This window comes from Equus przewalskii, chromosome 10 (genome assembly GCF_037783145.1).
Source record: "Equus przewalskii isolate Varuska chromosome 10, EquPr2, whole genome shotgun sequence".
In the NCBI taxonomy this organism is placed as follows: domain Eukaryota; kingdom Metazoa; phylum Chordata; class Mammalia; order Perissodactyla; family Equidae; genus Equus; species Equus przewalskii.
In genome coordinates this window covers 49,908,819-49,932,768 of record NC_091840.1, presented here as the reverse complement: position 1 = coordinate 49,932,768, position 23,950 = coordinate 49,908,819, and the positions used below count along the sequence as shown (strand labels likewise).

Here is a 23,950-nt window from a genome sequence, read left to right as displayed (position 1 = left end):
CAGGGTGGTGAGAGCTGCCAGGAGGGGCTGAGCCCCTGGGGGCTAATGAGAGAGGGAACCGCCCCGTGCACTCCAATAAGTTAAGCGGAAGGCACCAAGCTGAGAGGGAAATCTTTATTGTTTTCTGTATAAAAGTGTCCATCGGATGGAGGTCAAAGGGGTTGGGACAGATGCTTATACAGGAACAGTAAGGTGGGCAGCCACAGCAGCCTTTCGACCCTCTCTCATGCAGGCCTTGCTCAGAGTCCCAGGTGATCCACAGGTCCAGGGTGAACAGTGAGAGGGGTGAGAGGTGGAAGTCTCAGCGAGAGAGCAGAGGAGGATCAGCAGAGGTCATGAGAAGGCCAGAATCCAGGGTCAGACTGTCTGGAACAGGAAGTAAAATGGGCCGAGATGGAGCAACCCCCAGTACGCGTCCAAGACAACTCCCACCCCCCCAAAGCACCCGGCTCCTTATTGACCCAATCCCCTGCACTGTGTATGGGAACCTTCTCTTCCAAAGCCCCCATACAAGGAGGGGAGCTCCGGCTGAGACCCTCCCCTAGCGGCCAAGTGAGCACTTCCTCCCCCACCACCTTCAGCTGGTGTGGGAGGAGGACAACTCCTACCCTGGTCGAAGTTGAGTTTCTTGGCTGGAGGAGTTTCTCCTAGCCCTTCAATATCCACCAGGTCACTGTTGGCGTCGGAGTCATTCAGAGCACTGAGTGTCACATCTGGAAGGAGGGCATACACTAGGTTCTAGGTACCCTGACTGCCCGCCCCCACTCTGGCTTTCCAAAGCTTGGAGCTCTCCCTCCCTCCCCCATTCGAGACAGTCTCTGGGAACATTCACTGGAAGAGGAAGAGAGATTTGTCCTCCTTTGACACAAGCCCAATTCTCTCACTGCACCTCAGATGGAAGCTTTAACCCCTAGGCAGCAACTTCACAGCCCTCACCAGCCTTCTGTTTCTTTATGGGAGGACCCCCGGCCTCAGGGACACTGGAGCTGCTTGGTGGAGGGGCAGCTGGAGGAGGCGACAAGACACCAGATGCCACCTTCTTGGGCCCTTTCTTGGGTGACTCAGCTGGAAGGGGGATGCCAGAGTCTTCATATACCTTTCGCTTCACGGTGGCCTTTATCTGAGCCCTGAAGAGAAGAGAGAGCAGGTTAGGAAAGGAGTCATCAGAGAGGCTTCGGGAAGAAGGGAGGGGAGGGGCAGGGGTAATGGGCTACCCTGAAGGAATACTGAGGAACCCTTTCATAAGAATCCAGGTTAGGGCCCCAACTCTTTGGCAGGGTTCTCATTTTCCTGAAGCTTTGCACTCACTTAGGGCAGATGGAGTGTGAAGAGTCCCTGAACTGAGGAGTAGAAAAGGCCCATCTCCTAATTCTCTTCTGGGAGAGATGTATGGATGTGCAATGCTACCAGGTAAGCCTTGGTGATCTACAGGTAGATTAAGACTTATTAGTAGATCCTGATCGATCAACTAATTCAGAATCACAATATCCCTGGAAACACTGCAGCAGAGTCTCAAAAGATCTGTATAAATAACCAGGGAACTCCCATTACCAAATTCAATTATTGGGTATCTCAGGCACCCTAAAATCAAATTCTTGGAAGGTCCTATTACCATAGCACTTTAGTAACTTCTGGCGAATTGTGACAATTCTTTTATTCTTTCAGTCCTGAAGGGGATGCTAACAAAACTTGCAACAAAGTAGGAAAGATGTTGAGCTGGGAGTCCTGACGAAGATGGAACAACGGGTACGCAGGAAGGAAGCTGCCCACCCTCCCTTTCTCTGCCAGCGAACCCTCCCTCACACTGTCCGTTCCTTGATGATACAGCTGATGTGATTAAGATCGTCCCCAAATCGCTTCACAGCAGCCCTCAGCATCTCTATCTCCGTCTCGGTCCATTTGGCACTGTCAGAAGGGGAGAGGGGAATAGCGAAAGTGGGAGGAAGAGGGGTGTGGAGCCAGCCCACAGGCATGCATTCCACAGCAGCCAGCCTCCTCCCCCAATCCCTGGGACCCCTTCCTTGGATCGATAAAGAGGTCCTCCTTAAAAAAAAAACAGCTCTTAAGGCCCTGTGGGAACCCCAAGGACCCCCCAACCACATGATATCGCAACAATATTCCCACCTTAGGGAATAACCTCTCCCCCATCAACGTGAAACAGCTGCTGTAAACAGCCCACTGAAAGCAATTCAACAAGCCAGGGGTCTTAGCAAACAGAACCACTGAGTACATTCGGCAGCAGTCTGAGGAAATTTCACATAATTTGGGCTGGGTGTGTCGTGGCGGTGGTCTATAGTCTGCTGGTTCGCAGCAGAGTAGAGCTGTGAAACGAGTCCGGGTTATGAGCCTCAGTCTGTGGTTTTATCTGCCATTCATTCATTCATTCAACATCATTTATTAACACCTACTCTGCGCTGTGCCAGGCACAAAGGGAAACTAATGTCTGTCCCTGCCCTAGAGAGTGTCTGTGGTCGAGTCCAAGCGTCCGCTTTCCGCGTCCACGTCCCAGCCCGGGCTCACGTACCCCGCGGGGGAAGAGTCGGCCACGGGATGCAGCTGCATCGTCAGCTCCCCGAGCTTCGTGAAAGCGGCGCCCGCCGCGGAGAAGATCTCCCCGACCTGGGGGCGGGGCAGCATTACGGGGGGCCGGCGCACACCCCCGCGCCGGCCCGCCCGGAGCCCCTAGCCCCACCCCAGCTCGGCTCCCGCCCGCCCCCCGCCCCCCGCCCCAAGCGGAAGAGCCGGGAGCCAACTGGGGGGCCCGCCCCGCCGTGGCCGCCAGGGAGCGCTGTCCGCGAGGGAGGTCGAACCTTTGTGGACGCTGACGTCATGGCTCCTTGCGCCTCCTCACGGAGACGCTGCCGCTGCCGCCACCACGGAGCTGGGACCACGGAGAGCCGGGCGACCGCACCGCTCCGGCCCCCGCGCAGGAAGTCCCGCCCATTCCTGCAGCTGATTGGCTCCAGCGCGACCGCTCACCGCCTCTCCAGCTGCAGCCACTCCGGCCGCCTGGCGCGCCGAAGGAAGGAGAGTGGAAGAGGCCGCCTCACTTCCGGCCCTGCTTCACTCCACTTCCGTCGAGGGGTCGGGGCTCCCCATCTGGAGGCCCGTTTGCAGCCCAGCTGCCCGCCCCCCAACCCAAACACAGACACAAGGCTTAAGAGTGCAGTTTCTCTTTATTGTGGTACGGGACAAGGCGACGGGGCCGGAGGGACAGGCAACGGCCAGCCCCAGCCTCCCTCCAGTGGGGCCGGGCGTCAGAGATTGGAGAAAAAGGAATTCAGCCTCTCGCCAGGGAAGCCCTGTCCCGCAGACGGCTCCAGAATGGGGTGGGGGGTGGGAACGGCTGCGGGGGGGAGTCTTTAAATAGAGGGGGGACTGGAGCGGGGAAACGCGACAGTGCTCTAGCGCACCATGTATTCCTTGCGCTTATTGAGCCGAACTTGGCAGAAAGAGAAGCCTCCGAGGAGGAGGTAAAGGCCCGCTGCGATGAAACAGTTGTAGCTGACTTGCTCGTACAGGCTGTATATGTTCTGGGGGCCATGCCTAGGGGTGGGGATTAGGCAGAGAAGTGTCAGAAACATTAGTAACAGCCAACACTTACTATGTGCCAGGTACCGATCTCAGCACTTTTATGTGTACTGTCTTTATTCAATCTTCTTCATAACAATATGGGGTGAGTTCTCTTATAGCATCTACTTTGTAGAGGTGGACGAGGCGCAGAGAAGTCAAGTAAAATACCTAAAGAAGCCACATCTAAAGTGGTGGGTTTAGGATGGCCGCTGAGGTCTGACTCCCGAGACCGCTCCTAACTGTACGCTAGAGAGCAGCTCTCCGCACCCTAGCCTCCGTGTCCCAAGCATCCAGCCTCCTGCAATTCCCCGCCCCAAATTCTGACCACAGGCTCAGCCACCTCCCACCTGCACCCAGCCCCGCCTCTCCGACCACACTACTTACTCAAAATCTTTCTCGGTGAAGGGAACGTCCTCTATTAGTACAGCGGAATGGACTTTGAAAAAGATTCCGAGCATTATCTGAAAAAAGGAAATTGGGTGGGTTGTTGAACTCAGGCACCTAACCTGGTCACTCCCTAAAGTCCTCCCACTTTTAATGTTTCCACAACACCTGGGTTTGGGTATCACCAAAATGAGCTGGGATTAGGGCTGGTTGTGCTAGATTCGGACTCGGTCACCCGGAATAGAGCGTGAGGTGGTGACAGAGAGACCACTTGGCTGGGGCAAGGGCAGAAATAGTGAGCAACCCAGATTATCCTCCTCTCCAGAGGCGTCATTATCACGGGACAGGGCGGAAGGGGTCAGGGGCAATCGGCACTTCATATTTCTTCCTGGAGTGGGGAAGGTAGAATCCTGGGGAAACACGGCCCCAGCTACCCATTTTTGGGAACAAGCGCTCCCTTTCCCCACTGCCCTCCATTCAGCTCAAGCATCTATCAAGAGCCCAGCTTTTCATCTTCCCTTGAGGGATCTCCAAATTTACCAGCCCCGGCTCCCATTCCAAGCTCCAGCTATCCCCGCCCCCTACCCCACTCCAGTTCCCCATTTCTCAATCTCAGTTCTCTCTTGTTCTTTAGCGGCTAATCAACCACCCTCTCCAGCCTGCCTGCAGCTTTCTAAGGCCTGGAGTCTTCTAGCTTTCCAGCCCTCCAACACCGGGGTCCCTCAGGCCCTCTCCGGTCCTTGTCGGGCAGTCCCCTCACCAACATGATCACTCCCCAGGCGCTGAGGACGATGCCGCAAGCAGCCAGCTTGGGCCCACAGCACAGAAGCGACGCCATGAAGAAGGGAGTCGGGGATCGCCTAGATGTGTGCCGAGGGGAAAGGCGAGGAGAGGAAGCCCAGAGGCGCCCGGCGAAAGCGAGCTGGGCTGGGGGGCTCGCACCGCGAAGAACTGAGGGTCAGGAGGGCGGCCGAGGGGGCGTGGCCTCTGGGCGCCACTATCGCGCCGGGGGCCGCCAGGCGGAGAAGGCTGAGCGCCTCTGGCTCCTCTTGGGACTTCGGCGAGAAGTGGCAGTGTCTGCAGTCCGAAGCAGCCCCTCCAGAATTCCTTATTGACCTATGTAGCTGAGGTGCGAGTATTGCAGGAGCAAAGGCCTCCGGTTTCTTGGCTCCCCTCTCTCCAGGTTGGAATGGAAGGAGCCGGCATACCACGTGACCAAGTTTGGCAAGTCACGTGATGAGGCACGGGCCGTAGCTACGCCTCGGGAGTCTAGCTGTGGCGGAGCTCCTGGTCACCTTGGAGGTGGGCTCTTAGGAGCAGAGGTTTGGAACTGTCTGATTTTTCTCTTAGATACCTTAGTTTCGGGTGCTATCCTGTGGTGAGAAAATGGTGAGTGAGGCCTAGAGGTACACACCGAGAGAGAAAGGTGCTATCTCCTTGCTACTCATCCCTACCTTATAAAGTAGATGTTCCGACGCAGTACAAGGAGACAGGAGCCCCTTCCCGAGGCCAAGCGTGCTGTTGTGGCTAGAACGCTTTAAAATTGCTGAGGGTTCTTGGCATTGGAAATACGTAAGTAAAGTTTTGTTACAAAGCATGGAATACTGGATGCCAGATCCAGGTAAAATATGGGCATTAGGAAAACTACAGGGAAAGCAGACTTAATGAGCGAGTCGTGAAGGTGAGTGATCCTGCTACATGTACTGGAGAAAGAAATAAGTACACAAAAATGTCACTTTGCTTCCCTACGGTAAACTAAGGAAACTGACGATAGGTTATTTGAATAAGAAAGGGTACAAGACTTTAACAATATGAATAGATCATCCTTTCCAAAGTAAAGGTTGTATACTTCAACGGCGAGAGACAGATTTGTAATAATTATCCAGGGAAATAGGGGTGTTTGAAGAACACAATTTTGCACTGGGCTTGTTGTACCCATTCTAGTGAGGACAGAGATCACAGCATAATTGAGAGGGGTCATTTCTATCCCAAGGCCCCAAAACCAAACACTGTCAGCAGTTAGCGTAAATTTGTGGTATTCTTCCATTTATTTTGTGCATGTTGTTCTTAAAAGGGTTGTGGAAGAGACCTTGGAACCTGGGAAAGAGACCCCAGGGTACTAAAGGGGCTGGGAAAGTGGCCTTGAGACATCAGTTTCATGTCTCTCTTGTTTGAGACTGTATGGGGAAAGAAGACATTTTGGGGTGAAGGTTTTTATTCTGCCCTAGGAGCACCATTCTTATTCAACGACTTTTGGGGTAGGTGTTTAAATAGGAGGAATAGAGGTGGAGGGAAAGTTGCCAAAGGACAGAGTCAGGAATGTTTAAGTTGGCCACCAAGTATGAAGTCTAGCTCCCGGGAAAGGAGAATTAGTTGAGGAAGTTGATTTTTCCAAGAAATCTTCCCTGCCCTCCCTCAGAGCTTTCTTTGGATGTTTTGCAAGTAGAGTCAGTGAGTCGGGCTAGTAGAGGGGACCCGTGTGCAGGTACTGCCTCAGATGGCCAAATCCAGCCCACGGCCTGTGCATGTCCCTCTAGCAAAGCGCTGGTGTTTTTGCATTTTTAAATGGTTGACTAAACCAAAAGAAGAAGATTTGGTGACGCATGAAGTCCCTGTTTCACTGTCTGTAAGGAGTTTTATTCGAACATAGTCACTTTCTTCTACATATTGTTTGTGGCTGCTTTTGTGCTACAGCGGGAGCGCTGAGTACCCGTAGTTGTGATAGAGACTGTGTGGCCTACAAAGCCTAAAATATTTTTTATCTGGTCCTTTACAGAAAAGGTTTGCTGTACCCCTTGGGCTAGTGGGATACGGATGTAGGGGATTTAGTTGGGGGAGGAGATAGAGCCTTAGCAGCAGAGACTTAGGAAACCATGAAATTCAAGATGGAAATGTCAGTCCTGGAGCTGAGCTGAAAGCCTTCCAGGTGGGGGTAGCTTAGAGCTCAGATAGTGACACTGTTCTCTATGTGGCTGGGCTTCAGATATTCATAGGGCAGGTCAAGTTGCTCATTCCGGGCTGTAATCTCCTTTTCCAAGTTTTCCAGATCTGTTTGGAATTGGTTTAGTACAGCCTTGGCCTTGGGACCTGAGAAATACTTTTCTTTGTGATGCCCCAGAGGCACCTAAGAAAGAACAAAGGATCGGTCAGTTTCTAGTCCAAAGGCAGAAGCCCCAAGAGCCTAACCCCTCACTCTGATGTCTCCCTTCCAACTGTCACTTCCCTTTCCCCAGAGCCCTCTCTTACCATGTCTGGCTGTCGGCGACCCAGATGCCAGGTGATGGTCATCTGAAGACAGGCCTGTCGGACGTCAGGTAGTGAGCCCATCACTGTGGCCATTGTCACATCTTCCTTGGTGGTGGGTGGGGGCATCCGCATTGTGCATGGGGCGTTAGGGACCCAGGCATACCAGTCCAGCTGGGGGAAGAAACTAGCCCTAGGATCCCGCTACTTAGGGTTTGAACCCCCTCTCTCTCGGGCATCCCAAGGTCCAGACACTTGCCTTCAGGGACCTGGGCTTTCAGCTATTCATACCTGGCCCTGGTTGATGGCCGCGTGCTGGGCAGTGCACGTGAAGACACACATAGTAAGGAAATGGCAGAGTTGATTCTGGGACTGGAAGGAGACAGGGAAACCTGGGCAGGAAAGGAACAAGATTTAGAGGTTACAGCATGAGAGGAGAGAGATAAAGGCTGATGTCTTGGGATATCTATATTTTGGAATTGAGGGGTGTTCGTTCATTTACTCATATATTTAAATATGTTTGTATCAGACATGGGTTTCAACTCAGGCTCAAGCAATATAGTTTGGTCACTTTAGGCCAATCACTTAACCTCTCTGAACCTCAATTTCTTCACCTGTAAAATGTAGATGATACCTGCCTTATAAATGAGATAATCTATTGAAATCACCTGGTATGTAACAAGAGCTCAATAAATAATAATTATTGTTATTATGGAAGTGTCAGGGACTGAAGAGGTCTGAGTGATAAATATCCTCTGCCTCAATAAGTGGTTAAGGATTTAGGCATGCTTCCTCCTATGCCTAGATGGGGAATTAGAAGTGTCTGAGTAATAAGGTGAGGAATAAGAGAAGTCATGGATTTATAGTGTAACAGCCAAGAGAGGCTTTCCATGAAGCTTGTCTCGGGCCACTCTACAGTGGAGGTGGGGGCCCAGAGACCCCATAATCCTATAGTGAAGTAGAACAAATATATTCACCTCCTTTTTATAGATTAAAAGAAAAATCAAAGACCAGAGAGATTAAACTGTGTGTCAGGATTGAGTAGTTGGGAAAATGCAGAGGCTGACCTTGAACTCAGATTCCTGGCTGCTAATCTGAGGCTGTTTTTAATTTTAGCACATTTCCTCTTAAAAAGTCTGTTGGGGAAATTAGGCAAAGGTGAGCTTTGAGAACTGAGGGAGAGTGAAGAGAATGAGAGGTGGTTAGTGGAGGTTAATATTAACATGTGAATGTTTATTTTTATTTTCCAAATGTAGATACTTGTTGGGAAAAAGATGGCTAGGGAGAGGAAGAAGGGTCTTTTGGGGGCATATGGAGCGTAAGGAGCAGTCCTGAGAAGTACTAGAGAAAGTTTGATTCTGGAAGGGTAGGGATGGTGCGGCCACAGATTCCCTGGGGAGGGGCTCCCTCCAGAGTGCAGGAGTTGGTTTACTGCTCACTGCATCCCCAGGGCCTGACCATAAGGGCTCTCTATCCTCCCCAGGCTTCCTCTACAAATGTTTGTAGTTGCCCCACAGAGGCAGAGATGGTGTGAAGTGTGAGGGGCAGGCACTGAAGGTTGATATGAAGCAGTCCAGGCTGGCCCATGTGTGTTAGAAAGGGGAGGATGAACCTGGGAAGAGCTCAAGGAAAGCTGTTTCTTCCCCAGAGGTTAAAATGCAGCGGGGGGAGCTAGAGGTAGTGGCTAGATCCTAGCAGGGGTGGGGGGAGGCTGGATTGGCTAAAGAAACATGAACCCCAACGGGCAGGGCACTGAGTCTGGGTTTGAGCCAAAGCATGGAGAGTATTGGATTTGTACCTAGAATGACCTTGCGCTGTGGATGTGTGCAGAATGCCTGGACTATCTGTGTGTGCTGGATGGTAACAGGCAGGAGGAGAAGGAAGGGAAAGCAGAGTGGGTCATCATGGGCTTTGATGGAAAAATCTTCCCATTTATATCCTCAGGTAGGAAAATAGACAACCATAAAGAGAATGTGAACCCCAACAGGGCCTGGGCAGATCTCTCACTGTCTGTGGTTCTGGCCTGACTGGGTTCCGTGCTGTGGCAGGTGTGGGGCATCTGTGACTTGGGCTAGGGGGTGGTAGTAGAGGTTGATGGTCAGGGTCTCTGAGGAAGACAATTCTTGGGTATGTAGAATTGTCCTGGGTCTTAGGAGGTGGGAAGGGGATTCAGATGCTTCATGTATGGCTGGAGAGGGGGTTGAGATGAGGGGTCGGGGTCCTGAACCCAGAAGGGCAGGGCTGAGAAGGGGCTCTGGGCAGAGTCTCTGAGGAGCTCCTGTCTCTGGGGAGGGGTTTTACCTCGGTCCTGGGCCTGGCAGAGCCCCACCTCAGTGATCTCCCGACACCAGGCCTGCAGCTCAGGGTCCCCTCTCACGGTGTCATCCCTGTGGTAGAAGAGGTGGACGATCCCCTCCACGTACCTGCCCAGAGGAGAAGGGAGGGGAGCTCCTTGAGGGGGGAAGGCTCCAGCCTCCTTCCTCTAACTTTCCTGTGGTCTCTGTCCAACTGACTCTCACTGTGTCTGAGGATAGATTCTTCAACACATGCCTTTTGGGACTTTCCCTGGCTCTTTCTGCACACTAGTGTGGAAAGGAATGAAATGTGGGTCCTTAGTTCTGGGAATTCCCTACATGTGGTTGCTGGCCATTCTTCCGGACAAGAACCCTGATTTGTCCAGATCCCTCAGTCTCCCCCTCCACAGCTTTCCCGACCGAGGCTCTCTACTCCTATTCCACATTCCTCCTTTTCAGACCTCCCCACTGACTCCACACACTCCCTCATCTCCCCAGGATTGAATCCTCTCCTCCTCCTGTCTGGACCTTCCTGTTTTCATGTGTTTCTTTTGCCTCATGCTGACCTCAGGTCAGAGCCCCACTCTCCGTCTCCCCGACGCCCCTCCATTTCTCAGCTCCCACTCTCACCCACCGGGCAATGATCTCCCAGAGCCGCAAAGCATCGTGGGCATAGAGAGCACTTGGGATTCCCAGCAGACCTCGGTCAGCCAGATCGTCAGGAGGACAGAGGGAGCAGTAGGTCAGCTGGGCCATGGCCTGACGGACCAGCTGCACATGGCCCCCTCCACCTGTGCTCACTGCCTGGGACAAGAGAGATGAGAGGCTTTGAGGGAGAACATAGAGCAGAGTATATGAGGGGTCAGATGTGGGGTTTTCACATTTAAAGACATGGGTCTAAAGGGACAGGCTTATGGTTTGAAGGGTCAGGACATTCACACGGGTTGGTCTGGGATCTTGAAAGTGACAGGAAGTCATAGAGAGTTGGATGATTAGGCAGCCCCACGCCCCAGTCTCTCCTTACCTTATCAAATATACCACCTTCTGAGATGAGCTGGGTCCTTGCCCGGGTGTTGATTTCCATGGTGTAGCGGATGTGTGGGATCAGGAGCTGTGATGGAGATTGGAAGGGGGCAGTTTATGGAGGACATGCTTAGGTCCTTCCTTGTATGGAGTGGCACCCAGCATGGTGGTCTTCTCTCCTCTTTATGCTTTCCTCTCTGCTCCCGCCTTGACAGGCTGGTCTCCTCCTGCTTCTATGGTCACTCCCTCTCATGCTCTTTAATCTCCTCTGCTTCAGGCCTGGAGCTAGACTGAGCTCGGTTTCAATCTATACTTCACTACTCACTTTGATACTCATCCAAGGTAATGGACCCTCTATATGTTAATCTGTCACATCTCCCATCTAGCACCTCATCTGTCAATAGAGAGTGATAATAGGGTCTCTTATCTCAGAAGGCTGTGGTGATGCTTATGTGAGTGATGTATGAAGAGTGTTTAGTACACACAGAAGCTGTTATCATTTATCTTTATTATTTCCACCTTGAGTGTAGGTGTCCTTTAAGAATCAGCCCCTTTTGATTTTCTTTTATGCTTCTGTCATTTACATCCTCATAGCTTAAATTAGCCCCTGTATTCATTATCAAAGCCATACCTCCATCCTCTGGTTGCTTCACTGTTTGGTTTTTGTCAGTTAGAGTTAGTCACAATTAGAGGAGCCATACTGAGCTACCTGCTTAAGCAGCAGAGGGGCTCTTGTCAAATCTGCGTCCTCCCCCAATTGGGCTGTTAGGCCCCCTCTATTTTTAATAGCTTTTTTAAAAATAGCTGTTCCTTAGCTATTAAAAAAGGCCATCTGATCCTCACATGCATTTCTTTTTATCTCAGACTATTTTGTCTTCATTTTTACCCAGTTTATATGCAGGTTTCATGCAGTGTTGCTCTTTATCTGAACTGGTGATGCTGGACACAGGGAACAACCCAGGTAATACCTCTGGTGTCAAGATGTCAAAGCAGCTCAAATTGGTCTGACATTTCTCAGAAAGTTCATGAAAGATGCTGAGTGTCATAGAAAGCCCCAAGTCTGCATGAGGAAAGAAGGTACCTGAGGACAAACAACTAGTAATAGTTATAATAATTGCAAGAACTAATTTTTTCGTAGCTTTTAGCCTGTGTCACACTGTTGTGTTATGTTGTTTTATCCTCATCAACCCCACGATGGAGCTCCTGTCATCCCCATTTAGAGATGAGGACACTGAGCATGCATCTGGTAAGTACTGAGGCCAGGATTGAGGATTCTGACCCCGGCAATCTGAATCTGGAGCCTGAACACGTAGCCTCGGTGCCATTTGTAGGCTCAGCCTTCCTGTGTGTCCTGATAACAACTCAGCTGTTTGCCAGGGGATGAAGTTGTTATGGTGAGTGGAGATAGAGGGCTGAACTAGTAAAGTGTGAGTAGAGGCTTAACCTGTTCAAAGTGAGCAGAAGATGGTGATGCAGGAGCACCGTGAGATCAGTAAAATCCAAGATTCTGTTAATCACACTGGTCTCCATCTTGCCTGTGTTACCCTGGACTCAAAAGGCCACAGCTACTATTGGCCAGGCTTGGGGGGTTGGAGTAGAGATCCCCAGTGGAAACACAGTTCAGCTGTTCTCCTTACCAGCTACTCACTTGCGTATCTTGTCAGCATTTCAAACTCCACGTACTTAAACCTAAGTACCTTATCTTTGCTTCCAAACTGGCTTCTTCTGACTTTGCTGTTTCTGACAATTGCTCTGGTTCATTAGCTTGTATCAGTTTTGTCCCTTTTCTCCCATGTTCCCTATATCTAAGGTTTCATCAGGATTCTGAGAACATTTTTAAGCAAGCACAAGCCATGTTGCTGCCTTCTGCCTAGCAATAGATTCTGAACTCACTTTTTAATAAAATTACGGTATTTCTAGGTTGGTACAACCCACCCACCCCGTAGGGCTCTTAGGTGTTGCAGAACCTTAGACCTCTGACCTTTCCCTCTCCAGTCTTATACTCAGGCATGCTGCAGCTACTGTTTCCTCCCCTCACCAAGTCTTTGATTGTTTTCCTTTTCATTCCCGTCACCACCTTGCCAATCCATGTCCTTCTCCACCTCTCTCCTGGGCAGGTATAGGTAGCCTGCTGGGGTGCTCTCCTTGCCTACTTAGCAGACTCCTCAGTTAGGGTAGAACATTCTCCATCAATACTGTAGGGTTTATGGGCTATCTCTTGTAATTTCAAATTCTAGTTCCAGACATTGTTCTCTGGTTGGTTCTTATGCGCATCACTTGTCTGCCTGGCTCAATAGTAAGTCCCCTAAGGCAAGTATGGGGCTTTTGTTTTACTAACCATATTCCACCTATATACTCCAGGCCCATTGCTATATTGTCAGATCTCTGAGAATTTCAGAGGGCTACCTTAATAATATGTCCTGAAGAAATGTTAAGTGACTCAACTTAATTAAAATGTCTCAAGATATTGATACAGTCTTCCTTCTTTTCTCCTCACTTTCTTTCACAAATTGCAATAAGTATTTTTTGCTGCCGCAGCATCATTTGATAGTGGGCAGTTTCCTCTCTCTGGCATCTGAGTGAGATGGGACAGGGATGGTAGAGGATGTACCTTGAAGACAGGGTGTAGCCCTGGGAGGCACCTCATGGTGGCGACAGCGATGACCTCAGCCACCAGATGAGTGTTCAGCAAATGATATTGGAGCTGGTGCAGTTGGAAATCTGAATTTCGGACCCAGGACTTTGCCAGGAGCCAGGCAAGTGGAGGATCTGAGGGCAGGAACAGTGGTGGGGTTGGGGAGCTGGGGTTGGGTGGCTGGATCTGGGAAAAATAAATTAAGCATTTATTGAACTTCCAATTTATGTATGACATTATGGTCAGCATCCTTGGGGAAACAGAGATGAGTGACTAAGATGATTTCCAGGAAGTTATAACCTAGGAGGAGGAATGAGGACCCTTCCACCCTGCCTCTCACTAGCTGTGGTGCCATGCGAGTGCCATGATGGTCGGGTTGAATGCAGGAGAGTCAGAAGCAGGGAGTCCAGTAAGAGGATCCTAACAGTGGTTTGGGAGAAAAGTGATGGGGTCGAGTTAGGGTAGGTAGGGAAGGGAAAGGGGAAGCCAGATGTGTGAGATGATTGACAGTACTTGTTAACTGACTGTTGAGAACTGCGAGAGAAAAGATATTCAAGAGACGGTGGGTATTTAGAGTCAGAGACTACTGGGAGATTAAATAGTGATTCTCAAAGTGTGTTCCCAAAGTAGCAGCATCAGCATCACTTTAGAACTTGTTAGAAATGCAAATTCTCAGTCCCACCCCAGACCTACTGAATCAGAAAGTCTGGTGGTGGGACCCAGCAACCTGTGTTTTAATAAGCCCTTCGGGTGATTCTGATGCACACTAAAGTTTGAGAACCACTGGGTACAGGATGAGAACTCCAAAAGGTCATTATGACTCTTGAACAAGTACTTCCAGTTGGGTGAGTCAGAGGAGACCAGACTGCAAGCAAGCAAAGAGTGACATGAGGACAGGTCTCACTGCATTGAGGATGGAGTTTGAGAGCCAGGATCTAGGGGGCTAGGTCCCTGGGGAGCAGAGGTTGGGGTGAACAGACAGCACCGTTGGTAGGGGAATGCCCAGGGTGCCTCACCTGGATGACCATGGGTAGCAGCTTCCCATTGGGTTCCATCTTTAGCATGATAAGGGGTGCAGCCAGGTACTGCTTCTCTCCTCGGATCACATTGGCTGGAATCCCATCCAGAAGGATGAAGTCGGCCTCAAACAGGGAACTGTTCTGGGGAAAGGAGGAACATATCCATCATTAGAGTTCAGAGTCTACCTGCAGAGGGCCAGGGCAAAGAGGGAAGACATTTAAAGACATTTATGTAGTTTCTTGCCATCATCTCGTATCAGTACCAGAATCCTACTGGCATCTGGTCCCATTTCTGTCATTTTAAACAAGTGAAGTAACAGCCTAGTGAGGGTACATATCTTGTACAGGGATGTGGTAGCAGATCTGGATTTAGAACCAGGCCTGCTCAGGCCAGTTTGCATTACAGGCATTGTAAACTGTCGTGTCAAGACGTCCAGGCCCCTTCCCCATCATCCCTCAGTGGTCTGCTCCCTGTGTTTGGCTCCTACCAGCTCATCGAATGCTCTTTCACTCCCTGTCCAAATCTCACCTCTGCCAAGTACTCCACAGAGGCTCTCCTAACTACCACTGCCACTGAATCCAGCACACATATGCACGTGGACATGCTCATATCCCACCTTGCTTGTCCTCCTCATATCCAGCTCATCTCTTCCAAACCCAGATTTCCTCCTCCAGGAAACCTCCCTAATTCTCCCCACCTCGCAGCACATTGTCCACTTTTCTCCCTGCCCGTAAACACTGGTGTCAGGAGCACTGACAGGGACTATCATTATCCCTACTAACATCTCTGGCCCCATCTGTGCCCTGGGAATCCATCCTTTTTCCCTCTCCGTGCTGGGAGCTCCTTGTAGTTTTCCCTACATACTTCATCATCTCTAGATTTTTCTACACAGGACTCTGCACAAGGGACAGTGGGTTACCGCAGCCTCCCTTCCCTGACTCATCTTTGGTAATCCCCTTTCACCACTTCTTCTCCCCACACTGCCAAGAGAAGGATGGAGGGTAGGAGGATGTACCTCAAGTTCTTTCTCCAACTGGGCCCGAAGCTCCTCCATCCCCGTGGGCAGCACTAGCCGGGAGGGCAGAGAGGTGGAGCGTCTCAACAGCATGGGATTGGCACCGTTGAGGAACTGGTAACCAAAAAACTCATCATCCTGCCAGCGCTGGTGAACCTTCTCTGTGGGGTTGGGGTGGAGTGTAGGAGGAGAATATTTAGCACAGCCCAGATGTCCCTCTCCTTCAGGCCCTACCCCAGTGATTCAGGCATATGACCACCCTGTATCTAGTCCCTGGCTTTTCATTCTTGAGGCCTCTGTGAGATGATCAGGCACTATAAGGTCTCATCTGGCAAGGAGGAATGGGGAACTGTGGAGTGTGAAGTTCAGGGCATCGAAAGGGGTCATCAAGGGGTTATAGAGACCTTGGGGAACCACTGACCAGCCAGGGCGCTCTTCTGGCCCCAGAAGATCTGATCAAAATCTTCTAGGCGGTCCCAGGAGCTCAGGAAGGTATAAACGCGTTTGAGGACCATCTCCAGAGCCCTAGGACAGGAATTGAGGCACGAACCTGTTTGCTCATCCCTCAGGCCCTCACCATTTACCACCATTCTTGGATCTCCCAGGCCTGTTCCACTCTGAGCTCCAGGCATTTTCTCACCCTGCCTTCATTGTCCATTCAAAGTCCCGTCTCTTCTCCTCGTGGAATCTCATATTTGGAGGTAGGTCATCCTTAGTCCCCGCAGCTATTGTCAGGGGCAACCCTTCCTTCCAGGTGGCCCAGCTAGGAGATGGGGACAAGGCTTCAGGGAAGGTGTCCAGGTCAATGATTGGGAGGCAGGGCCAGGGAAGGGGAGGGACCTTTGGGGGGGCCCACGAGTTGGTGGTCACCGGTATATCTGTTGTCTTTCCTTCAGTTCCTTCTCTCGATGTTTCTGGAACATGTCCAATGCATTGTCTCCTGCCAGGCGGGCTGGGGAGACATTAAGACAATTGGCCACACAGTTTTGTGTGGTCCTGTGCTCTCCCTGCTTGTCCCCATCTTCCTTTTTGTAGTCATAGTCCATGTGTTCACTCATGCTCTGTTGCTTTTATCTCTGGCTGTGCCTCACTTGATCCCCCAGACACATTTATCCCATCTTTGCCAACTTTCCACTCCTGGTTTCACTTATCTCAGCCCTCATCCCTTACTTTGAGACAAAAATCTCAGGTTTGCCACCCTTTCTTGTCCTTTAACTCATCTTTCCCTACCTGATCCTATTTCATCAATATTTACGGTTGGATAAATCACTCTAATTAAGGTGATAAAATCTTAGTCACCCATATGCCCACACCTGTTTTCTATTATATATTGCTTTGGTTAATTTCACGTCTTGAACCTCACCGGCCACACCTTCAGCTGTCCTCAAAAACCATTGAGGAACAACTGTTTGCTTTCTTTGCCTGACTTCATCTTTCCTAGACTTACCATCATAGTCTGTATTTTTGTTCCTGCTCTTATCTGTATTTTTACTTACCTGTCTCGAAGTCATATATTTTATATTTCCATCCTTATTGTCCTTGCCCTCGTTTGTCTTTGTATTCATCTCTCATTTCCCACAGTAACAAATTCTGTATTGCCGTCCTCATTCATTGCCATCCCCTGCCAGGAGCTCCCTGTCTCTCACAGTGATCTTCCTTGTTTTTCTAACTTTTCAGCTCTCCAAGGTTATATCATTTGCTTCCCTTAGCTGTCTCCTCTCAGGGGTCACTGGCCATCTCATGTGCCATGTGCTACCCTGCCCTGCCCTAACTTGTTCCCCATCACATAGCGGTCTCCTTCCCACTTTTACTTTGCTCTTCAGTTTTCCATCATTGCTGCAACTCCTATTCCCCGTCCTCCCCTTCTTGGAAGAGGAAACCTTCAGATCGCTTCTCTGTGTCCGCCTATTCTACATCCAACTTCAGGACTTTATACATTTTTTCTTCCGTTTCAAGCATCCTGCGTTTTCCACCCTTAACCTGCTGAGCACCCACTTTTTCTAGTCTCTTCCGACCTTCATCAGTGCCCCCTCTCCCAGTGGTTCCCGAGGCCCTGCCCCAGTTCCCCGCCGCTGCCCCTCACCGGTGCCCTCGGGCAGGCTCAGCACGCCCTCGCCCTGCACCCAGCGGTAACACGGGAAGGCGGCCTCCGCGCAGGCTCCAGGGCCCTGCACCGTGATGCGGTCGCAGAACCACGCGTCGTCCACCAGGGAGTGGTGTTTGCGCAGCTTCACGAAGTGCAGTGGCCCCAAGTCCTCGGAAACGTCTCGATCAAACTCTTCCTCCTGCGGAGGCCAGAACCCGGCGAGACTTAGTAGCAGGGACCCGGGAGAGGCCGTTTCGTCCGGGTTGGGAGTTGGGGGTCAGAGATGGGGCGGGGACGAGAAGAGGCGAGGATCTTTGTGGAGTCTGGGTTGACAAGGCCTCCAAAGATAGCATTCCCTCGTTCCCTCCTCGCGACACCTGCGGGCTGAGTCTCAGACGCCCGGTCGCAGAGAGGACGAGGGAGCGCGGGGCGTGGCCTGCGGTGTCTGAATTGACTGAGCATCAGCACCCGCATCGGTCCCTTTGCTGAGCTCTCACCCCGCCCACGCTCTCCCCAGGAGCTTCAGGTTTGACCCCTCATCCTATATTGATCCTATAGTGCCACTGGCTCTGGGGTCTTTTGGGGAAGGAGTTGGAGGCTGCGAGGACCTGAGTCGGGAAGAGAGAAGGGGGTTGAGCCCAGCCTGGCCCTGGCTCTTGACCCTCTTCGCACTCCTGGCGCGGGAGTCCCCACTCCCTGGGCGTCTCAGCCGGCGCGGAGGCGCTGTCGCTCGCCCCCAGCCTCCCGATTCCGAGCCGCCCTCCCGCCGCGAGCCGAGCCCGGGCCAGGGTCAGGGTCCCCGCTCCCGCCCGCTGACCTGGCCCCGCGCCGGCTGCAGCTGCAGCTCCAGCTCCGCCTCCCCGCGCGCCCCGACCAGCCACAGCTGCACGCGGTTGTGCGACCCGGAGAAGAGCGAGGCCCCGGTGGCCACGCGGATGCGGTAGCGGCCCATGGCGGCCCCCAGTAGCTTAGTTGAAGGGGAGCCGCGTCTTGCGCGCTTCTCGGGACCGCCCAGGGCCGCCGGCGGGTGTCGAGGTGCCTTAGGGCCAGTTCCCGGCCTTTAAAGATGGGTCTGCGTCCCCGCCCTCTTCACAGCTTTCAGGCGCTCCCTCCCAAGTCCCCGCCCCAGACTAGTCCGAACCTGCGAGCCGCAGAGCAGGCTGTGGGCAAGGGCCGTGCCTCCCCGTCGGAGCGTAGCTGCGGGAAGATTAAAGGGGCCCTGGCCTGGGCGAGGAGGAAAGGATGGATGCGCTGGACTTCTCTGGATCTCCGGGGTAGGCGGGGGCCCAGGTGCCTCGGGGTTGGAGGGAGCAAGGGTGAGGGCATTTCCTGAGGTCTTCAGGCCTTTGGGAGAGCTAGGAGGAAGAAGAGGTGAGTCGGTCTTCCCAGCCGAGGAAGAGTCTCCGCTTTGCTGGGCTGGGACCTGGGGAGGGCGGGCCTGGGAGGCTGCGCTGGGCTCCCGTGGATGTCCTGCTGCTAGACCCGCTATGGCCCTTAAGTCCTTCAGTTCCTGATTTCTACGAATTTGAGCCCAGTTCTTCAGTAAATGACCAGGAGTTCCCCAGACTGCAGAGAACCTGGAAGGGTAACAACTCAAAGACTCTCTCTGAACCTGGTTTCACACATCCAGGCATTAGGACCCTAGGTACCTCAGAAACCCAGAGAGGCCTAAATGAGGCAGGGCAGTGAAACCTCCTTTTTCCAACCTTCATAGTGGGTGCAGAAAATGTCAGAGGCCCAGGTGTTAGTGTGCAGTGTGGAGTCACATAGGGACCCAGCATACATGGGCAATTCCCATGAACTTTGTCCTTTCCAGGTGAATGCAGCTCCTGCCTTTTCACTATGTTCCAGATTGATTTTTATTTGGTCTCATCTCACTGACCCTGGTACCTACTTCCCCTACCAGAATTCTGTTTTCTCCTAAAAAATTATATGTAAACATCTTTTATTAGGCATGAAGTTCTGCTTCTTTCATCTCTCTTGTCCTTATCCCACTCTCCCTCCCCCTCACCCCAAGCTATTTCCTTCAAGGCCCCCAGGGCAGGAAACCAGGGAACATCTGTCAGGCCAGTGCTGATGAGGGACTTTGTAAACCTTACAAGGATGATTCAGGGCCCAGGCTTTGTCACCCACCCAGGAATCAGATGAAGCCTCCTGCAGGTCCCTGTCTAGATCTCCGTGGTCCAGATCATTATAAGCCTTTGGTTCACACTGCCTGTGTCTAGTGGCCTGGGTTGGGGCAGGGCAAGGTAAATCTGCTTTGTTGAGCCAGACCCTCAAAAATGGCCTGGCGTGTTGGTTATTGGTGGGGATAAAAGGGATTCTAGACCTGCCTTCCAGCCTCCAAACCTCGCAAAAGTGTCTGATCCTTACTGGGTGCCATTCCCCTTCTTATTTCATAGACCCACTCCGACCCACATCCTCTGTGCTCAGGACTGGTGTCTGCCGTTTGCCAGCCCCCTGTTCCTCCAGTTTAGGGGGTCACCCTATTCTGTAATATCCAAATAAAATGGCTCACAGTGCCCTCCTGTGTCGTAGCTGAATCTGGCCTTTTCCATGCATGCCCTTCAAGGATCACTTTTTTTTTTTCTTCCAAAGGTCACTTTTGCGTAGAAAAGAAAGTTTGTTTCATACCTACTTCCAAAATCAGTCCATCCTTGAGCCTGCTTCTCTGCTGTTTTGTGACACCTTCTCTGTCCACTCTAGGTACTTCAAGGTCACATGGCAGAGGGGGGGAATGAATAATTAAGAACAACAATCCAAGTTACTGCATATGCTAAATGAATTAATATGTTTAAAACACTTAGAACAATGCCAGTATGCATTAGCTGCTATTATTCTGTTATTTACAGACTGGAAACAATTTCCAATTGAATATCAGCATCCCTCCTCCTGGAGATTCCTCTGCCTTTCTCCAGCACATACTGTTTTTCCATGTCCCTCCAAAGCCCCCAGCCTCTCACTAGGGGTCTTACTCCTTAAGACCCTTCCTTCCACATTTTTTTTTCTTTCTCCTTTTTAAACACGTGCATTATGTTGGGGGAATGTAATTAAAAACAAAATTTCCCAACCCAGAAAACCCTCTCTACAAAGGTAGTAGAGAAAGAAAACAGTTTTGTTATTGAGTAAGCATTAAACCAGAATGTGACATGCCTCACAGGCAGTCCACTGAGAGACCACGAAGACAAAGACAGAAAGAAATCTTACTCTCTTATATAGCCAAGCAGATACAACCCATGACACACATGTTCTCAAGGTACACAATAACTAGGCCTCAAGTAAGAGGCTTGACGGCACCATTCGTCACCCACAGTGCATCCTAACTTTACCTGGTAATTGGTGACCGTCTCTGTTATTAATAAGCTTAATCATAGGAAAAACAAAGTTCTCGAATCTTTATGATGGGAGGTAGTTTTGCAACTTGGGGCAGGGAGCCCCCCTAAGGCTCCTACCCTCCCACAGAAACAGGGAGAGAGGGGTGCTATCTCCCTTGATGTTGGCATTTCAAAGAGGTGGCTCCCACGTCATTGGGAAAGACATTCCTGGATCATAAAGCTGGCAAGATGCTTGTTGAGCTGCTAAAAAGATTTACACACATTTCAAAGAGACAGAGAAAGAACAATGATAAGTTTTCTAGAGTAAATGCTCTAAGGAAAGTGAGGGAGAGAGAAATCTCTTATTTTCAACATAAAGAATTAAGGCTCTTATTTTAACGTTTTTATTTGTCCTGACAATTACCATTTTGTTCTTATGTATGCCACAGGAGGGACCGAGGGCTTCGTTTTGCCTGGGCCCTTTGCAGTAGGAAGCCCACATTTGCCACATGTGCCAAAGCTAAACTCTCCTCTTCCAGACTCCCAGGGCCCTGTTCTCTGTGCCAGGAGCTGACTCCCACATTCCCATTACCTCTCTTTGCAGAACAATTTAACTTCTTGATCAAAGCTTCTCTCACCAGATTATTCTCCCCCTGGGGGTGTTGGTGAGGGGGATGGACCTTAAATTTCATAGCCAAAAAGGCTTGTTAAAGTGTTTTTCTAAACATAAGAATAACCATTTCTCCTATGCCAAGGTGGCTCAAAGCGCAGTTGGTGTAGGGGATAACTCTGGTCCTTGCTGCACAAGTGTTTGGAGCCCATAGTTGGCACGGGGCTATATAAATTTGTGTTTGTTCTTTGAAGACAAATTGGACATACAAATGTGGCATTATAAACTATGTAAATATAGGGTCTGATTTCAGGGTAGATGTTGTATCATCTGTTTTTCCAATTAGTAATTTCAGTACCCACCCACCCCTATTTGCAGGAAGTCCAGCACTTCCCTCTCTGAGTGCTCTCATTTGCTTCTCTCCTTGTTCAGTGGTGTAACCCAGGGAAACATTGTCCTGCAGAGTCTAATGGGTCATTTTCTAGGGCTGCAGGGATCCCTGCATAGGCTGCAACAATGACAAACACTTGGGCTTCCCAACTCTTAGTGCACACAGGCTCGGGCAAGGTCATCAAGTGTGACTGTGGTGCTAGCGGCCTGTGCCAGGGCTGTGTCCAGCCTCAGCCTCTTAAACCTTTAGGCCTTGGTGTTGACCAGAACACTTTCCTCACAGAGGGTTCCGTTTTGGGCCCCTTAGTGTTCTTTCCTGCCGGTGGATCTCTAGTAGAACCTTCTCAATCTTTCAGAGAGGACTTAATTAACATTGAACAGTGTCAAAAAAAATTCGTGTCTCAATCTTTTTTCTTCCAGGTGGTGTCTTGGGCCCTTTGGACAAATTTACCTCCTCGTCGTCCACCAACTCTGCATACCAAACGAGTATTGGGCTGGCAGTGGGAAAGGGGAGGGTGTGACAGGGAAGAGAGAGCCTTTGTGGGACCTCAAAAGGATGCTGGAGAGGTGACATTCAAGGCTCAGGGAAGAGTCAGAGTTTGCTCCCAGGGAGCTATGTGTCCCTTCAGAGAGAAAAAAACTGGCAGATGCTTGTCCCTTTGCTGCCCGTGCTCCTCTTCCTCCCATCTCTGCTGTTCCCATCCTAGCAGGTATGCCCAAGTCAAGCCCGAAGAGACTGCTCAGCTTTCTGTAGAATCATGGAAGCATCTACAATCATGAATACACTCCTAGGAGTGGTTGGTTTTGGTTGTTTAAAAAATCTGTGCTGCACTATATACATTTGCAGCTTGCTTTTCTCACTTAAGAAATGTATCTCATGGAAATCTCTGTAGTTCAATGGTTATACAGTAGTGCCCCCTTATCCGCGGTTTCGCTTTCGTGGTTTCAGTTACCTGCGGTCAACCATGGTCCGAAAATATTAAATGGAAAATTCCAAAAATAAACAATTTATAATTTTTAAATTGCGTGCCAGTGTGAGTAGTGTGATGAAATCCTGCTTTGTCCTGCCCAGGACGTGAATCATGCTTCTGTCTGGTGTATCCACGCTGTACACACTACCGGCCTGTTAATCACTTAGTAGCGTCTCAGTATCAGATGGACTGTCGCGGTATCACCTCAGTTATCAGATGGACTGTCGACGTATTGCAGTGCTTGTGTTCAAGTCACCCTTATTTTACTGAATAATGGCCCCAAAGTGCAAGAGTGTTGCTGCTGGCAATTTGGATATACCAAAGAGAAGCGATAAAGTGCTGCTTTAAGTGAAAAGGTGAAAGTTCTTGACTTAGTAAGGAAAGAAAAAAAATCGTATGCTACAGTAACTTTTGTTACAGTCTATTGTTATAAATGTTCTATTTTATTGTTAGATGTTGTTAATCACTGACTATGCCTAATTTATAAATTTAACTTTATCATAGGTCTGTATGTACAGGAAAAAATAGTACATGTAGGTTTTGGTACTATCCGTGGTTTCTGGCATCCACTGGGGGCATTGGAAAGTATCTCCCGCAGGTAAAGGGGGACTGCTGTACCTCTGGTTCATTCTGTTCAGCAGCTGCATGCTGCCCCACAGTGCATTCAGCCTTTCCTCTGTTGATGAGCATTCAGCAGTTTCCAGTTTTTGGACATATGATGAGTGCTACAAAGGCATGTTTGTACTTATAGCCTTATGCGCTTGGTGGTTTTATTTCTATGGGTTAGAGTCCAAGAAAAGGGTGGAAGGATAAAAGACCATCCGAATAAAAAAAAAAAACCAAACAAGCAAATAAAACACCAGCAATCAACAAAGCTGAATGTCTTTACTTGTCAGACAGAGGACTACACCAGACAAGCCATTGACTGAGTTGTTCAGAGCGGGGGATAAGTCAGGGATTTTTAACTGCTAGAAAGGGGGTGTTCATGATGTTTATGCTAATTAAAGGTTGAAAGCTTGTTCCCTGGAGAGGTTGGATTGAGTCCACACAGTTGGTTGAAACAAGACCCATTGTTCTTTAGTTAGAGTCGTCTTAGGTCCACTAAGGATTGGGCATACCAGTGTTACTCGGTATTCATGGTCATTTAGAATCTTCAGCTGGTTAGAAACATAGCATTCAGGTCTTATCTCCTGAGCAAGTGCTGCCAGAAGCTCTTTTACATGGGATTGCTGGGTGAAGGGGAATGTGTGTGAGGGGACATGCAGATCGTTTGTGATATATGGAGAACAGGTTCAGAGAGATGGAGGCAGCATGCAGATCGGAGCGTAGCATGCCTTTCAAGAATTAAGGCCTTGAAGGGAACAGAGAGAGAGGCATAGCTGGAGATGGGTG

The 23,950-nt window shown here is 50.4% G+C and overlaps 3 protein-coding genes and 1 long non-coding RNA gene across 16 annotated transcripts; 1 reads left to right on the top strand and 3 right to left on the bottom strand.

Moving 5' to 3' along the window:
• Window positions 1–100: 100 nt before the first annotated feature.
• BACC1 (BPTF associated chromatin complex component 1) lies at window positions 101–3,035 on the bottom strand. Of its 4 annotated transcripts, none has more exons than XM_070563226.1 (6): window positions 2,811–3,035; window positions 2,525–2,619; window positions 1,804–1,905; window positions 937–1,127; window positions 609–713; window positions 101–362 (listed from the first exon to the last, which is right to left on the bottom strand). In XM_070563226.1, exons 1-6 carry the CDS (start codon window positions 2,829–2,831, stop codon window positions 358–360), a joined length of 519 nt encoding a protein of 172 aa, XP_070419327.1. In that variant the 5' UTR covers window positions 2,832–3,035; the 3' UTR covers window positions 101–357. The 4 variants fall into 4 exon arrangements, with proteins under 4 accessions (XP_070419327.1, XP_070419326.1, XP_070419329.1 ...); XM_070563225.1 differs by having other exon boundaries at window positions 101–366; window positions 2,811–3,029; XM_070563228.1 differs by lacking the exon at window positions 1,804–1,905.
• Window positions 3,036–3,157: 122 nt separating this feature from the next.
• RNASEK (ribonuclease K) lies at window positions 3,158–5,250 on the bottom strand. The gene is made up of 3 exons (XM_008536022.2): window positions 4,718–5,250; window positions 3,958–4,034; window positions 3,158–3,546 (listed from the first exon to the last, which is right to left on the bottom strand). Exons 1-3 carry the CDS (start codon window positions 4,793–4,795, stop codon window positions 3,405–3,407), a joined length of 297 nt encoding a protein of 98 aa, XP_008534244.1. The 5' UTR covers window positions 4,796–5,250; the 3' UTR covers window positions 3,158–3,404.
• Window positions 5,168–22,609, top strand: LOC139074138 (uncharacterized). Of its 9 annotated transcripts, none has more exons than XR_011523633.1 (5): window positions 6,077–6,215; window positions 7,191–7,271; window positions 10,795–13,273; window positions 15,757–15,888; window positions 22,008–22,609. It is a non-coding gene; the product is annotated as an uncharacterized lncRNA (long non-coding RNA). The 9 variants fall into 9 exon arrangements; XR_011523629.1 differs by lacking the exon at window positions 6,077–6,215 and adding an exon at window positions 18,369–18,547 and having other exon boundaries at window positions 7,073–7,271; window positions 11,408–13,273; XR_011523630.1 differs by lacking the exon at window positions 6,077–6,215 and adding an exon at window positions 5,168–5,279 and having other exon boundaries at window positions 7,191–13,273.
• LOC103561430 (polyunsaturated fatty acid lipoxygenase ALOX12) lies at window positions 6,573–20,431 on the bottom strand. 2 transcript variants are annotated; one of them, XM_070563224.1, is made up of 15 exons: window positions 19,908–20,431; window positions 18,415–18,628; window positions 17,271–17,472; window positions 16,058–16,139; window positions 15,828–15,950; window positions 15,609–15,712; window positions 15,188–15,348; window positions 14,169–14,312; window positions 13,129–13,338; window positions 10,519–10,605; window positions 10,129–10,298; window positions 9,502–9,623; window positions 7,492–7,592; window positions 7,204–7,374; window positions 6,573–7,081 (listed from the first exon to the last, which is right to left on the bottom strand). In XM_070563224.1, exons 4-15 carry the CDS (start codon window positions 16,108–16,110, stop codon window positions 6,902–6,904), a joined length of 1,626 nt encoding a protein of 541 aa, XP_070419325.1. In that variant the 5' UTR covers window positions 16,111–16,139; window positions 17,271–17,472; window positions 18,415–18,628; window positions 19,908–20,431; the 3' UTR covers window positions 6,573–6,901. The 2 variants fall into 2 exon arrangements, with proteins under 2 accessions (XP_070419325.1, XP_070419323.1); XM_070563222.1 differs by lacking the exons at window positions 18,415–18,628; window positions 19,908–20,431 and adding an exon at window positions 18,091–18,378.
• Window positions 22,610–23,950: the final 1,341 nt, after the last annotated feature.

Excerpts from the sequence above, each read along its gene's own strand:
- RNASEK (XM_008536022.2), bottom strand. The coding sequence starts at position 4,795 with ATGGCGTCGCTTCTGTGCTGTGGGCCCAAGCTGGCTGCTTGCGGCATC. Across the intron at positions 4,035-4,717 it reads CCTGGGGAGTGATCATGTTG|ATAATGCTCGGAATCTTTTT; the intron begins GTGAGGGGACTG and ends TCCTTTTTTCAG. Across the intron at positions 3,547-3,957 it reads TTCACCGAGAAAGATTTTGA|GCATGGCCCCCAGAACATAT; the intron begins GTAAGTAGTGTG and ends CCCCACCCCTAG.
- BACC1 (XM_070563225.1), bottom strand. The coding sequence starts at position 2,831 with ATGACGTCAGCGTCCACAAAG. Across the intron at positions 1,906-2,524 it reads GCCGACTCTTCCCCCGCGGG|TGCCAAATGGACCGAGACGG; the intron begins GTACGTGAGCCC and ends CCCTTCTGACAG. Across the intron at positions 367-608 it reads GAAACTCAACTTCGACCAGG|ACAGTCTGACCCTGGATTCT; the intron begins GTAGGAGTTGTC and ends TTCCTGTTCCAG.
- LOC103561430 (XM_070563222.1), bottom strand. The coding sequence starts at position 18,225 with ATGGGCCGCTACCGCATCCGCGTGGCCACCGGGGCCTCGCTCTTCTCC. Across the intron at positions 14,313-15,187 it reads AGTTGGAGAAAGAACTTGAG|AACAGTTCCCTGTTTGAGGC; the intron begins GTACATCCTCCT and ends TCCTTTCCCCAG. Across the intron at positions 7,082-7,203 it reads GTCGCCGACAGCCAGACATG|GTGCCTCTGGGGCATCACAA; the intron begins GTAAGAGAGGGC and ends GTTCTTTCTTAG.